The sequence below is a fragment of the Ctenopharyngodon idella genome, chromosome 9 (assembly GCF_019924925.1).
Source record: "Ctenopharyngodon idella isolate HZGC_01 chromosome 9, HZGC01, whole genome shotgun sequence".
Lineage (NCBI taxonomy): Eukaryota > Metazoa > Chordata > Actinopteri > Cypriniformes > Xenocyprididae > Ctenopharyngodon > Ctenopharyngodon idella.
Window position 1 is genome coordinate 36,050,932 of NC_067228.1, and position 15,616 is coordinate 36,066,547.

At 37.2% G+C, this 15,616-nt stretch overlaps 1 protein-coding gene across 3 annotated transcripts in view; it reads left to right on the plus strand.

Moving 5' to 3' along the window:
• The first annotated feature begins 8,048 nt into the window (after nt 1-8,048).
• The window catches only part of si:ch211-166e11.5 (gastrula zinc finger protein XlCGF8.2DB), a 75,014-nt gene continuing 67,446 nt past the window's right edge, over nt 8,049-15,616 (plus strand). Inside the window, exons 1-4 of one of the 3 annotated variants that reach the window (XM_051907037.1) lie at nt 8,049-8,162; nt 9,560-9,687; nt 12,635-13,710; nt 13,797-13,952. In XM_051907037.1, the coding sequence (XP_051762997.1) occupies nt 9,603-9,687; nt 12,635-13,710; nt 13,797-13,952 (1,317 nt within the window). In that variant the 5' untranslated portion in view covers nt 8,049-8,162; nt 9,560-9,602. Of the gene's footprint in view, nt 8,163-8,299; nt 8,394-9,559; nt 9,688-12,634; nt 13,711-13,796; nt 13,953-15,616 lie in introns of those variants that run through there. The other 2 variants (XM_051907035.1, XM_051907040.1) reach the window with 2 other exon arrangements.

Here is a 15,616-nt window from a genome sequence, read left to right on the forward strand (position 1 = left end):
ACTTTACCATGACATCAATGTTCGCGATGCCGCTCCTATTAAGCAGCACCCTTATCGGATGAATGCTGCAAAGACAGCTGCAATGAGAAAGGAGGTTGAGTATTTGTTGCAGGAGGGTTTTGCAAAGCTTAGTGTTAGTCCGTGGAGCTCTTCCTGTATTTTAGTTCCTAAAGCTGATGGAACAGTTCGTTTTTGTACCGATTATCGTAGAGTGAATTCTATAACTGTGCCAGATTGTTTCCCTTTGCCAAGGATGGAGGACTGCATTGACAATGTGGGTTCTGCTAAGTTTGTTAGCAAGCTAGACATGCTCAAAGGTTACTGGCAGGTGCCACTGACACCAAGGGCATCAGACATCTCTGCTTTTGTAATCCCAGATTCGTTCCTACAGTATAACGTTATGGCGTTTGGCCTTTGAAATGCACCTGCAACCTTTCAAAGGTTAGTAAACAAAGTGATGGCGGATGTACCCAACTGTAGTGCATACTTGGATGATCTGGTTGTATATACATCTACTTGGCCTGAGCATGTGTCAGTATTGACTATGGTGTTTCAACGACTTGCTGATGCTTCATTAACTTTGAATTTGGCTGTGAGTTTGGCAAGGCTACAGTGACTTATTTAGGTAAGCAAGTGGGGAAAGGCCAAGTTCGTCCTGTGGAGGCAAAGGTTGTTGCCATCAAAGAATTCCCTACCCCCATTACTCGTCGTGAGTTAAGGAGGTTCTTAGGTATGGCAGGGTATTACAGAAGTTTCTGTAAGAATTTTTCCTCTGTTGCGATACCCTTGACAGATTTGCTTAGCCCTGCAAAGGAGTTCATCTGGTCTGCTGAGAGTCAGTGTGCCTTTGAAGCCATCAAACATTTGTTATGTAGTTCACCTGTGTTGTCTGCCCCTAATTTTTCTGTACCTTTCAAACTAGAGGTGGATGCAAGCGCAGTTGGAGCAGGTGCTGTGCTGCTGCAGGAAGACGAGGAAGGTATTGACCATCCCATTTGTTTCTTTTCTAAGAAATTTAACAGACATCAGTGTAACTATTCTACAATTGAAAAAGAGGCTCTGGCTTTGTTATTGTCGTTGCAGCATTTTGAAGTATATGTTGGGTCTACTTCGTATCCTGTGGTTGTGTATACAGATCACAATCCTCTTACGTTCCTGTGTCGAATGTACAATCAAAATCAAAGGCTGATGCGATGGGCTCTAGTGGTTCAAAACTATAATATTGAGATTCGGCACAAAAAGGGAGTGGAAAATGTGGTCGCGGATGCTCTTTCTAGAATGTAACTCCTGTGTGGGGTAGTTTTGTGTACAAACATTATGAAATCTATAATGTTTGATTTTAAGGGTGGGGGTGTTACGTGTTAAGATTGTTGTCCCCTCCCCTTTTGTTATTTGTTATTGGTTTCTTCCTGTTTTTCCGCTCTCTGCTGTCTCTCTCTGTTCTAGGTGCTGTGATTGGTCAAGTAATCTGTCCATCATGATGAGTCATCTCATAGAACATCCGATCATTAACGGGTTCAGGATAAAAGACGCCGTGGAGAACGGAAGGGGAGGGAGCTTGGAGTGTTCGTTGGCTGTGCCATTGTTTAATGCTGCTGTTTAGTGGTGGTTCGCTTGCTTGCTTGTTTGATTGTTTATGGAGTTTGATACCGAGAACGTCTTACCTGAACTAAAAACGTCCTCAGCCCGGAGTTAAAGAAAAGGAAAGTATGTCACGTGACTTACATCTTACAAACACGCAGGATCGACTCTGTTTAGACACATTAGGGAAGGAGCGGGTGCAACCTTGTGTAAGTTTTGTTCTGGTAGTTAGTGAAGCTTTAGTTATGGCGTGAACACCGAAGATTCCTTTATTTTCTGGTTTTGTTTTCAGTTAGTTTAGAGGGCGGGAATTAGTTAGTGAATGTTTTGGTTTTGTTTTTTTTGTTTATTTAGCGCCGCTCATTTTCTTTCTCTCTGTGGCTTGTTTTAATTTATTATTTCTTTTCTTTGTATATAGCTGTAAATAGGGATTTTTGGTTGGTGTTTTCCTTTGTGTAAATGTATATTCTTTTGGTGAATAAAGCGAACCACTTTTTGTCATGTTGATTGTCCGTGTGTCACTCACCCACAGTACTCCCCAGAGATCAAGATTATAGGTTGTGTTTAAATGTTATTATGTGCGTCTTCCTCATACCTCTATGCCACCAGGGGACGTAACAGGGAGTAATTGAGAAAGAATGGGGGAAAGTCACGTGAGAGGAGGCAATGTCTCCATCGTGCTATGATTGCATGTAATTGGTTATGATTGATTTGTGTGATAAATCCCGCCTCTTGTTGACATGCACGTTCTGCGCGTCAGTTTGACTGAACAAATGATGGCATCAATGGGAAGACTAATTGAAAAGTAAGTAAACAGATCACCCAGTTAGATATCACCGCTTTATGTCACGTCAAAATCAAACATGAAATGGCCTGAAAACATGAAGACTGTGGGGTTTTTAAGTGCAATCAGCTCGGTGAAATTAAAAATACATTTTCGTGTCTGTGACAGACAGTGTTTACGGAGCACGACTGATGATCCAAAATAGCCTAAGTTGACTATTAAAAAGAAAAACATCAATACACAAATAAAATATATTGTTTAAATTGTTACAGCATTTAGTTATTATTTTGGAATGAATGTAGAAATGCTTAAAACACTAACTTGATGAGATTGACTTGGTTTTGATAAATAGAACATTTATTACAATACATTGTTAATGATGTAAAATTACAAAATATAATTGTATTTGGTTTCTTTTTTTAAGTAATGTAAAGTAATGTTCATTTAACAAGGAAGATGTCAACGTTAAAAGGTGCAGTATGAAAGATTTCTGTCCGCTAGAGGTCGCTAGAGACCTATTCATTCGATGATGCCAAGTTTGAGTGCGCAATCTTGGGACATGTGGTCTCCACCTCACAGCCGGTGCAAAAGAATAGGGATTGGACTCGGGGAGAAATCATCTTCATGGATGAGATCAGGGCTTGACATTAACTTTTTTGCTCACCAGCCACTGTGGCTAGTGGTTTTCCAAAGTTACTAGCCACTCAGCATTTTCACTGGCCACAATTTTGATGTTGATTTTGATGAATTATATTTTATATGATTAAAGTTGACTTTATTATGCTTAAATTACTTTATTTTGAGTCATTTTACTTGATTTAGAAGATTTAAAACCCTTTCAAACTTTTAAATGCAGATTGACCACCCAAATCAAGACTACATTGTATATCAGCTGGTATGTACAGGTGGGCAAGAGGTGGACAATATGAGCATGGGCTAATATGAGAAATTGTATAAGTTATTTGTGTTAGGCTATATAAAAGAACAAAGAAGCAAATTACAAAAACAATAGTAAATTAAAAATAATATTTTTTCAGATACACTAGGTTTATTTAACATATAGCCTACATTTATTTAACATCTTTTGTTGTTTGCTTAACATTCATGACAGACAGTTAGGCCTATTTAATTGGGCTGCTGAATGCATGGACGTAACTGATGCATATTCAGTTATTACCCACCTGTTTACGTCCACTTAAGCCATAACCGACTGTATTCATGCGAGATACTCCACACGATAAACATTTAGACATCTGTGTGCACATGTATTTGACTATTCAGGCTTGAGGAGAACTGTTCGCGCACGAGAGAGAGCGCTTCTGTTGTGTGTCATTCAACGCAATTCTGCCTATCCCTCCTTCACTAACTGCACGTAAATAACGAATTGTGTGATTGGATTGTAATTTTGTGCTACGACGATCTTCGACGATCATTTGGGTGTAAACTGAAATTATATTCAACCCGCCAAAGTGGCTAGTGGGAGTGGCCGTCTTACCCGCCACAGCTGAAATCTACCCGCATTTGGCGGGTTGGCAGGTGTTAATGTCAAGCCCTGGATGAGATTATTAACGTTACTGTAGTATGAAGCAGAGCAGGACCGAGTGTTGTGGGAGCTGAACGAGGCCGCTGGAGCGATTGCGCAACACACACCTCACGAGCAGCAGAACTTTTATTATGACACAGTCGCCGGCGCTGATTACGCTTTTCTGGTCATGAGTATGAGGTAACACAGCTCTGTTTATCATATTAGATACATTTGAGATTGTTGATGTTATAACGTTACTCTGTGCATTCGCTCAGCGGCTGCTGTGAGACTCTTTTTTGAGACACTGCAGTAAGATAGATCGATTTTAGAATATATTAAATGCTGGATGGCTTGTGTTGATAAATGGCATGCAATTAATTTTAAAACATATTGTATGATGGAAAAAATGCTGTATTACTGTTACTAAAAATAAAGCTGCATCTGACTAGCTACTTCACAAAATAGTGTTTTTCTCTGAGGCATGGTAAAGCATGGTACTCAAAAAAAAATCAAGAAAATTAGATTTAAACAATAAGAATAAACGTGCTGAGCTATATAACAACAATTAGTTTTCTGTCTATAAATATATCAAAACAGTTGTTCCTTTGTCTATTAAAATATGTAAATATTAAAGCGTCATTGGTGTTTCCATGGTTTCTACAAAATAAAACCGAGGGTAACGTGGGTATGATGCAATCGACAGGCGACTCCTCACACGTCCCGGAGCCTTGGTTAAAATTGCAATTTTCTCACGATTTACAAATAGTTGGAAACATTTGGGATGTTGTAAGTACTAAAGTGAACAAAATATATAACACTGGCCTAGTGGTTTTTGGATATTTTACTGCAAAATTATTACATATTGCACCTTTAAGAGTAATGCACATAAATTTACATTTGATTCATAAATAAATAAAAAATGTGCCTCCTCATTTCAGAACACCACTGCACGCCACTGCCTCCTACCTATATTTACTTACTGCTTGTTCCTTTGTATTTACAGGTCATGTACTTGACTGCGGCAAATAACAACCATGCATCAACTTCTCAGAAGCAATCCAAAAATTTGGCTTACCATCAAGGTGTCACAGTTCCCCTCTGTCCTGGACTCCAGTTCCCATGATCCTCCTTGTTCACCACCTGAACTCACTTCCCTCATCAGACTTCCCGCCATTCCCTGGATTCCTTGCACCTGTTGTCTTCGTCAGCACTCCCTTTAAGTTGGACTCACTCCCTGCACTCCTTTGTCAGTTCTTAATATTATCTTAATGTTAATCTAAGTGTGTAATGTGTGTTTCTCCTTCTTTGTTATTAAATACCCTTTATTGTGGATATCTGTATACGCTTCATCTCTTCAACACCATACACTCGTAACACAATGTGAGTATAGTAAAGAATAAGCAATATAATATTATGTCTGTAAATTAGTTTTTTTTTTTCTTTTAAATCAGGGTCAGGGTAAACCAAGGAGTGGAGAATGTACAGACAGAGCGAGGAAGTTTCATAACTGATAAAAGTGTCTATAATCAAAGGCTTTATGGCTTAAATTTGCTTTCTTTGTGGGAGAAGATTGCTTATTCCCACGGCAAATTAGCCTATATCTAGCCACATATTTCAATCTCTCTGTGTGTGTGTCTTTGTTCAGGAAGTTGCAGTGACAGGAACAGGGACATTCCAGTGTAAGTCTGAAGGTGGTAAAGCCTGTGTTTATGCTATTAAGAAAATGTAATTTTGCCAAAGAACATTTGTTTTAAATGTTGATTTAAACGCAGCCTACCTCAGTGTATTATGTTACTGTTAGAGATGCACACATCAGCTTTAACATCACTGAATCTGTGTGTGTTAGAAATCATGGTGAGAGAACATTGTGCTTGGTACATTTTTCATCTTCAAACCAAATTTGGGTCTCCAGCCGGCAAAGTTTAAATCCCGTCTGGCTAGAGCTCTTCCCATAATGTTTTACTCATTAGGTCAGTAGATGGAGGATAGCCAGTCTTTAGTGGCTGTTCAAATGCAAATCTTAAAGGGTTAGTTTACCCAAAAATGAAAATTTATCCAATGATTTACTCACCCTCAAGCCATAGGTGTATATGACTATCTTCTTTCAGATGAACACAATCAGAGATATATTTTAAAAAATATCCTGGCTCTTCATAGCTTTATAATGGTAGTGAACCGGGGGTGTGTTTTGAAGCCAAAAATATTGAATCCATCCATCATAAAAATAATTCATACGGCTCCAAGGGGTTAATAAAGACCCTCTGAAGCAAAGTGATTTTTTTTTTTTTTTTTTTGTAAGAAAACTATCCATATTTAAAACTTTATAACTTCAAATATAAATTTGAATAATAAGTTCATCATTGCATCATGCGTCAGGTCAGAGGTCACTCTTCTGCCACAAATCGATGCATACGACCGTCTGACGGAAGCTAGTTATTATAGTTAATAAAGTTTTAAATAATTATAACATAATTATATGATTATTATATATATAATTATATGTCTGAAATAATTATGACCTTAATTGTCTACTGCCTGTAAAACTGTGCAGTAATTGTTTGTGGTTCATTGAACAAGCACTTATTTTGACATTACAAAATGATCTTTTGTACAGTGTCCTGAAAAAGAGATTTTTTTTTTTCTTTTCTTTTTCTGAGTGTATTTAATACCCCTGGTATAATAAAACCCAACGAGTTAAGGTACCTCATTGTATTTGAGGAAGTTGCCTCAGTTCATTTACATTTAGAAACTAATAGTTTAATCAGTAAGTGCTTCAACTATGTTCAAACAAGGCAGTGTAAAAATAGTGTTCAGATTTTCACAGGCTCTACTCTTCTACACAGTGATAACCCCCAAAACTCACACAGCCTTTAAATGCCAACATAACATCATTAAACACTAACAGATCTCTGCCTATATGAATCTTGTGCAAACACATTTAGACCCGGTTTCACAGACAGGGCTTAGATTAAACCAGGATTAGACCTTAAATCAGTTAGGATATTTAAGCAGCTTTTATAAACGTGCCTTAGAAAAAACATTACTGGTGTGAATCTTGAGACGGCTCTAACATACTTTATGATATGCTTTCAGTTAAAACAGCTCAAACATGCATTTTAGTCTGGATTAGCTTAAGCCTTGTCTAATAGAGACTAAAGCAAACATGCTGCATCTGTTGGAAGTCGAAAGTCAAAGCAGAAAGAGAAATAGACTTGTCATCAGCATTTTCAGTATATGATATACAGTATATGATATAGATCCCAATATCTCCAGTATATACAGACGGCTCAAAAGATCCAGAGCGTCAGACAGCTGGGGCTGCTTCTTCAGTGGATCAGTGGAATAAAGCGAACATCAAATCATTTGAAGGTCTTTACTGTAGAAATGATGGCAATACTCTAGGCATTGCAGTGGGTAGAGGAACATAAACCTGGGAATGTTTTAATTTGTTCTGACTCAGTTTCAGTCTTAAAGAGTTTGAGATCTTTTAAATCTAGCCACCAAGATACTCTCTTTAGTATAAATACATGCAATAATTGTGCGAAATAATATCTCAGTTAGTTTTATATGGGTTCCTGCACACATAAGAGTAAAGGGAAATGAGGATGTGGATAAATTAGCAAAACAAGCTTTACAGAGAGAAACCATAGAGATAAAAGTTTCATTAAGCAAGTCAGAATTTAAGGTTTAATCTGGAATAAAGCGAATAAATGAAAAAAAAAAAAGGCAAGTGAAGTGGAACAATGGAAAAATGGGTAGATTTCTTTACAGCTTAATTAATAAAATAAATCAAAAGATAAGATATATTGGTAAATCAAGGAAAGTCAAGGTTATTTATAATAGAATAATGTTAGGTCATTCAAATTTTAATAGCACACTTAAAATAATAGGGAAACATCCAGACGGGTTATGTGAACAATGTCATGTTGAAGAAATAATGCCTCTAATAATGTGATTCTTGAATATATTAAGTATGAACAAGAAAGGAACAATATGATAGAAGAAATGTAGAAAATATTTATTCAAGAATTAAATTTTGAAGGTTTTAATAAAATGGTCATATGTGAAATAAATAGTAAATATTTCTTATATTTTACTAGACAGACAGGGCTGATAAATAGAATATAACTCTGTTCCACACTCCTGAGCAGAAGGTGGCAGTAATGCTCCTATTACACTGGTTGCCTGCCGTCGTTAAAAGAAAACAAAGAAGAAGCAAGCATGCTGGAGCAAAAATCTGCTGTAACTGATTCAGTTTGAGTTCTGCTTAACGTAAGTTGAGTTCCCATAACTTTTTTCTATTAAGTGCATTGAACTTTCAGTTATATTTGAGTGAAATCAGCTCGTTTAATTTAATAAATATATATATGTGTGTGTTTATGTATGTAAATTTTAATGCACGTTTGTGAGTTTAACGTGTGAACGAGACTTTTATTATGGCGCGGTGATATGACATCATAAGTATGCGCCACGCTCCTCAGTCTGTGATTTGGCTGAAGAAAGGTTTGTGTTTGCATGCGTTTTAAGTGTTTAAATCGATACAAAGTCTATTTATTAGCTTTTGCAATATATGTAAATAAATTAACTGTTAATGAATATAACATTGTAATGCTTTATCTAACATTAATGAGCGTTGTTTACGTGAGTAAATCACATCCACACGTCAGTAACAGAAATGCTGCCTCTCATTTCGCGACCTATATCGTGAATCAGTTTATGGTAAACACGAATTAGCTCTCTGGTATGTTGTGATGGAGAAACGGAGCTTTTCCAAACTCCGAGTCAATTGAATCAGTTGCTTCGCAGTTTCTAAATGATTCACTGTTTCGAGTCGATCGAATCACTGCACGCGCAGAGCGACACAAACATGAATTACATCTTTTATCAATTAAATGCTTGTGTTTTCATGAAAGTGCAATCTGTTAAACGTAATCTTCAAATCCTTAAATACTAAATATAATTCGTATGTAACTAAGTTTGTATAATCCATATTCTCTGTTACTCTTGTATTAATTTGAAGTCTAGTTTTAAGTGTTTTTGAGAGTGTCTGGCTAGTTAGAGACACTGAAGCATCGGTCTAAAAGAGTCAGTGCTGTCAGAAATGCTCTGCTTTCCGCATCTGAAGTCGTAATTACACGTTAAAGTAGTTTGTTGTTGGAATAGCGATCATGGAGGACGCCATGTTCATTCTTACCTATTAGTGTGGAAATCTTATTAAAAGACAAAATGTTTTAAAGATACATTAACCACTCCAGGTGCTTTTCTATCGCAAACTGTTTAACATTTAATTCTTAAAACTTGCTATTTTCATGCTACTATTACACATTTTTTAGCTACTAGTACTTATTTTTTTAGACACTGCATTTATTCAAATAGTGACTAGTAGATTCAACACCACTTCACTTTTATTTTAACACTCTGTAGTGTGCACACAGATGAACACTGAGTAGTGTTGAAGTTAATGAGATGATTAATTAACTGATGATTGAGCATTACTAATGTTGCACTCTCTCACATGTGGTGGGTTATTGTTTAACTATATATAATGTGTTGTAAATATGTTTAACAAAATCCATACAAGGCATTTTTTTTGCATTTAGGCTATACCTTGAATTTTTAGGGATATATTTTTTTAAAGCACTTAAACATGACTTTGTCCAAACACACAGGAAAGCTCCTGGTTCAGCTGAGATCCACGTGACATTCTTAAAGATGTCGTTTATTAAAGAGGAGAGTGAAGACATGGGGATCGAAGAAACATTTGGAGTTAAACATGAAGATACTGAGCAACAAACAGGTTGGTTATTGGATCTTCATTAAAATGTGGACCTCTGCACAGATGATTGATTATTTTAAAAGTCACACAGGCTGTGTTCGATATATATATCGATATGACAGTGTATCGTCACATACTCCTTCCCGATACGAGTATTGATACAGCTGCTTCAGTATCAATTCTTCAGCACATGCTTAAAGGGTTAGTTCACCCCAAAATGAAATTTCTGTCATTAATTACTCACCTAAATATTCATCTTCAGATTACAAATTAAGATATTTTTGATGAAATCCAAGGTTTTTTTTAATCCCTCATAGAGAGCAACGTAATTACCGTCATTCAAGGTCCAGAAAGGTACTAAAGACATCTTTAAAACAGTTGACGTGACTACAGTGGTTCAACCGAGAATACTTTTTGCGCACAAAAACAAAAAAATAACAACTTTATTCAACAATTTCATCTCTACCCTGTCAGACTCGTATGCAGTTGACACAGTGAACGCAGTTCTGCGCTTCCGTGTTTATGTCAGAACGCCAGCTCAGTATTGGCCGAGGCTGATCACGTGATCAGCACGACGCATGCGTGAGATACTGACGCAGGAGCCGGCCAATACTGAGCCAACGTTCGCACATAAACACGGAAGCGCAGAACTCCGTTCACTGTGTCACGGCGCTCAAGTTAAAAGAAGTTCAATTTTTTAAGGAACGCGTCTCAAGCGTTTGCGCTTTTTGTTGTTTTACTGACCTGCATCTTGCATTTTTAACAGCGCAAACATGTTCTTTGTGAACCGGCCCTCAGTGTGCAATCTGAACACAGGGTGCTTAAATCTAGCGCGAGAACAGAGCACAGCGGGTTTACCAGAAGAAAGCACAGAAACGGGGAAGGTGAATTCAGGCCAGGATAAGGACTTTGCCACAAGATCAACATCCATGATTTGGTAATATTTTGGATACAGGAATGATAGATGTATCATATTTCCAAGACCTGTCAAACTATCATTGCAGTAAAACAGAGTAGCGGCCATTCACACAGAAGATGTTTTTGTGGTTAGAAACATAACGCAGGTCTAACTTCTCTTGAGCGGCATGTAGGGTGGGTTGCTGCAAAAGACGTGGGATAATAAAGCCATTTGGAATTGCACAGTTCAAAAAGGCATAAAGATATAACCCTCACATATAAATTATGTAAAGATATGGTTATGAGATGAAGTTCTGGTTGACTCTGCCTGTCAATGAAGTAATCAGAGTAGTAGCTGTAAATACAAGCTTCAGCGATGATAGATTTTTGCCATGGCTTTTTTTATTATTTTTTTTATTTATTTTTTTTATATAAAGACATTTATAAAAACTCACATTTAGGTTACTCACATTTAGTAACCATGTTACTTTAAGCCACAGGAATTTCTCATTCTTTGTATTTTTAATTACATTACAAAACATTTTTTTTTTTTTTTAACGTGAAAGCTGCCCAAAAGGCTTCCCTCCTCTTGGCATTTGCAATTTAATGTCCTAAATATTTTTTGTCAGACTATGAGCTTATAAGCAAATGGGCTCTTAGTTTTGCATCAGTTGGAGATTCTCCTTAATAGAACAAAAGTGATAAAGAGGGCCTGATGTTGCTTACACAGAAAATGGGAAATGAAATGTGCAAATGCAATTTTTCAGGTTGTATAAAAAATAACCTTTACCTAAATATGTGCACTGTCCACCTGGTGTGAGCGATGTGATAAAGTAAACAGAATGAATTTAAACTCACATTTAAATATGCCATATATATATATATATATATATATATATATATATATATATATATACACATGTACATGTGTGAATATATGAATTTTAAAAAAAAATATTTGAAGTGTATGCAGTGCTTTTGAACACTTGTGGCCTACGCATCTTAAAGGATTAGTTCACTTCAGAAATAAAATTTCCTGATAATTTACTCACTCCCGTGTCATCCAAGATGTTCATGTCTTTCTTTCTTCAGTCGAAAAGAAATGAAGGTTTTTGAGGAAAACATTCCAGGATTTTTCTCCATATAGTGGACTTCACTGGGGTTCAACGGGTTGAAGGTCCAAATGTCAGTTTCAGTGCAGCTTCAAAGAGCTCTACATGATCCCAGACGAGGAATAAGAGTCTTATCTAGAGAAACCATCAGCCATTTTCTAAAAAAAAACTTTTTAAGCACAAATGCTCATCTTGCACTGCTCTGCGATGCTCCATGCATTACTTAATCACGTTGGAAAGGTCACGCGTGACGTAGGCGGAAGTACTGCGGTAGGGCGAAAACCATTTTTTCCTCCAACTTCAAAATCGTCCGACATTGTTGTTTTACCTTTTTTTGTAAAGGGCGTTTGATTTAGTCTTTGCACGTTCGCTTTGTATCTGTAGACTGGATCTGTACTTCCTCCTACGTCACGCGTGACCTTTCCAACGTGATTACATAATGCGTGGTGCATCACAGAGCAGTGCAAGATGAGCATTTGTGGTTAAAAAGTATATAATTTGTATTTTTTTTAGAAAATGGCCAATGGTTTCTCTAGATGAGACTCTTATTCCTCATCTGGGATCATGTAGAGCTCTTTGAAGCTGCACTGAAACTGACATTTGGACCTTCAACCCGTTGAACCCCAGTGAAGTCCACTATATGGAGAAAAATCCTGGAATGTTTTCCTCAAAAACCTTCATTTCTTTTCCACTGAAAGAAAGAAAGACATGAACATCTTGGATGACATGGGATTAATGATTTAAAATGCATTACAAAATATTTCCGTGCGGATAATTGCCAGTGATGCGCTTTTGAGTCTAAGTAGACGACATAATGGCAGACACTTGATGGACTTGTGGCTGGTTTGAATAGGTCTGATGACAGTTCTGCACAATCCCTCTGATATTGAACGTATAAGGGATGTGTCTGGACGTATTGTGCTGTAACTCAAACTCAAGTGATGTGGTTTTTCTTACAGATGCCCCAGTGTCTCATCCGGCCAAACTTCGTATCATTCTTCAGGACCATGACATCCGCAAACTGGACTTGCCTCATGGAATCCCTGGCAGTGTAAATGAACTTGAGTATATTGTGAGAAAGACATTTGGCCTCGCTGGGAACTTTACTTTGCATTATAAGGATCCTGATTTCGGAGAGGAATATTTCTCTCTTACCTCAACAAGTGAAATCAAGGACAAGGACACAATTAAGGTGATTCACATTGTTGAACCTCCTACACTTACACTGACTTTTACCAATGTGGATAATTCCATTAAAAGTGCGTCAAAGACCTCCATCCAGACCTCAGCATCCTCGGTCTATACTTCAGTGACCTCCATCCTTCCTTCAAACAGCGGTTCCTCTCCTGGATCACTGGATACATCAATTCTTTCATCACCTGAACACAAGACTCAACGTTCACAGCGATGGCCTACTGTATTCCCAGTACCTCGCTTTGCCTATGATACAGAGCTTGTGCTTGCTTCAGGAAATGAAGCTTTCAAGAAGGATGGATTTCAGCTCAACTTCACCTCAATCCTTCCAGACATCCTGGAGAAACTGGCCGAAAGCATCTTTCAGTATGTGGCCTATCCAACAAGCGCACAGTTGTCTGATGTCGCTGAGGCGCTGATTCAGAAACATCCTTGCCTTAAAGAACCGGGCTCATATAATGGATGCTACGGCTGGCGACAAAGACTAAAGTATAAAATGGGCAACTATAGATCGAAACTGAGAAATCTTGGGTGCCCTGAGCTCGATGTGAACTCTCTCAAAAAGAAGCGAGCACATGAAAAAGCACCAGCGAAGAATATCAAAAAGCCAAGAAAGGCAGAGGTGAATTTTTTGCCCCCTCACCCACAAGGAGAAACCGAAGAAAGCTTGGAGCTTGAACGGTTGGAGCTCCTTAACGAAGTAAAGATGAGGAGCAATTATCAGATCATCAGTGAGAAGATGGCAAAGACATTCTCCATTCGCAGGCAGGAAGTTGTCAGTCACGCACCATCAGTCAATGAGTTAAAAGACAGATGGCCTGCTCTTTTCTGTGCAGATCAGGTAAATATTTTTTTAATAAAATTGTTAAAGTCAATTTTCTACATTGACAAATTGTGCCTTTTTTATTTGTGCTTTGTTTTCTGTAGATAAACGAAGAATTCACAAGGATCACCACTGTTAACCTGGAGGCCATGTTTATGGCAAAACTGGACCAGTACTTCCCGAAAATAACGTCCTTGGTGTTGACAAGAAGAGGGCCTGCAAAAATGAATATTCATCGTATAAGGAACATGCTGCTAGAGGTATGAATAAATGTCAAGTCAACTTTTATTTATAGAGTGCTTTATACAGTACAGATTGTTTCAAAGCAGCTTCACAGAAGAATAACAGAAGCAAATTCTGTCATTATTCAGCTCAAGTCAGTTCAGTTCATAAATGTATAGCTACAAATATAACTTTAAGTAGGTGATGTTGGGTTAGATGGGTGGTGTTGTGCTGAGTCAAGTCAGGTGAATTTTATTTGTTCAGCACTTTTTACAATACACATTGTTTCAAAGCAGCTTTCCAGAAACTCATAATGTTAATGTTTGTAATTTCTTAATGCGTTTATAGTTCGATTTATCAGTTTACAGCTGGGAAATAGGATGGTTTACATTTGGTGATAATATTAATGATCAAATAGCTGAGATTTGTTATATGGTAGGGGTGTAATGATACTTCGTTCAATCAATATATCATTATAAAAAAATGTAACTAAGTATCGTTGATGTAAACGATATGATTCACGATATAAAGTTAGTTTTATCCAAGACTACACTTACTGTAGTCATAAGGTATAATTCACCCAAAAAATGTAAATTCTGTCATCATGTACTCACCCTCATGTACAAACTACACTAGGGCCACATCCACACATAAAAAATATCTGCGTACACACAAAACCACTGAAACAGACTCAAAACGATGTAGTATACATGCCAGACCAGTATGTGGCGCTGTAATTCTACCACAGAGCTACACTAAAAACGGAGAATAAGACTTGGAGCATTCGCATAAACCTTGCATGCTGTATACAAAATTTAAAGCCTTACTTTAGTAAAGCTAATAGGCTCAGTAGCTTCTGACACAAGCATATAGTCCGCCATTGTTGTTGTTGTTACGTTACGTAGCGGTGTCTGACTAGAGTTGAGACGTGTGGTGATGACATAGTTTCACAAAATATACAGATTGGCTGTACACACGAAAACACAAGGGTGTTGTTTTCAGATTTATCCACTCTGGGACCCGGTTTCGAAAAATAGCGGTTTCAAAATATCGGATCTGTCTGGACGAAACGCCAATATGATACAAAATTTTTATGTATACATCTAAACACATCTCTGTGTGGACGGGCTCTATTTTCAACAATAATACAGTGTTCATACAAACCCTGATTGCGGTAATTTAAAGTAATCTGCTTTCTGTTTGACTAAAAATACAATGTGTGCAATCAGATAAATAAGTCAACACGCTGTATCAGCTTGAACTTTTATTTTCAACAACACGTCTTAGATGTAACAATTAAACCAACATAAATGATGGTCAGAATGTTGGCTGTTACAAGTTCTTTCAACTTACAGTGTCTTTGTACTTTAAATACAGTTGAGCTCAAAAGTGTACATGCCCCTTGCAGAATCTAGAAAAATGTGAATCATTTTAACAAAATAAGAAGGATCATGAAAATTGCATGTTATTTTTTATTTAGTACTGTCCTGAATAAACTCTTTCACATAACAGTTGTTTACATATAGTCCACAAGACAAAAAAATAGCTGAATTTATTAAAATGACCCCGTTCAAAAGTTTACATACCCTTGATTCTTAATACTGTGTGTCATTACCTGGATGATCTACGACTGTTTTTTTTGTATTGTGATGGTTGTTCATGAGTCCCTTGTTTGTTCTGAGCAGTTAAACTGCCCAATATC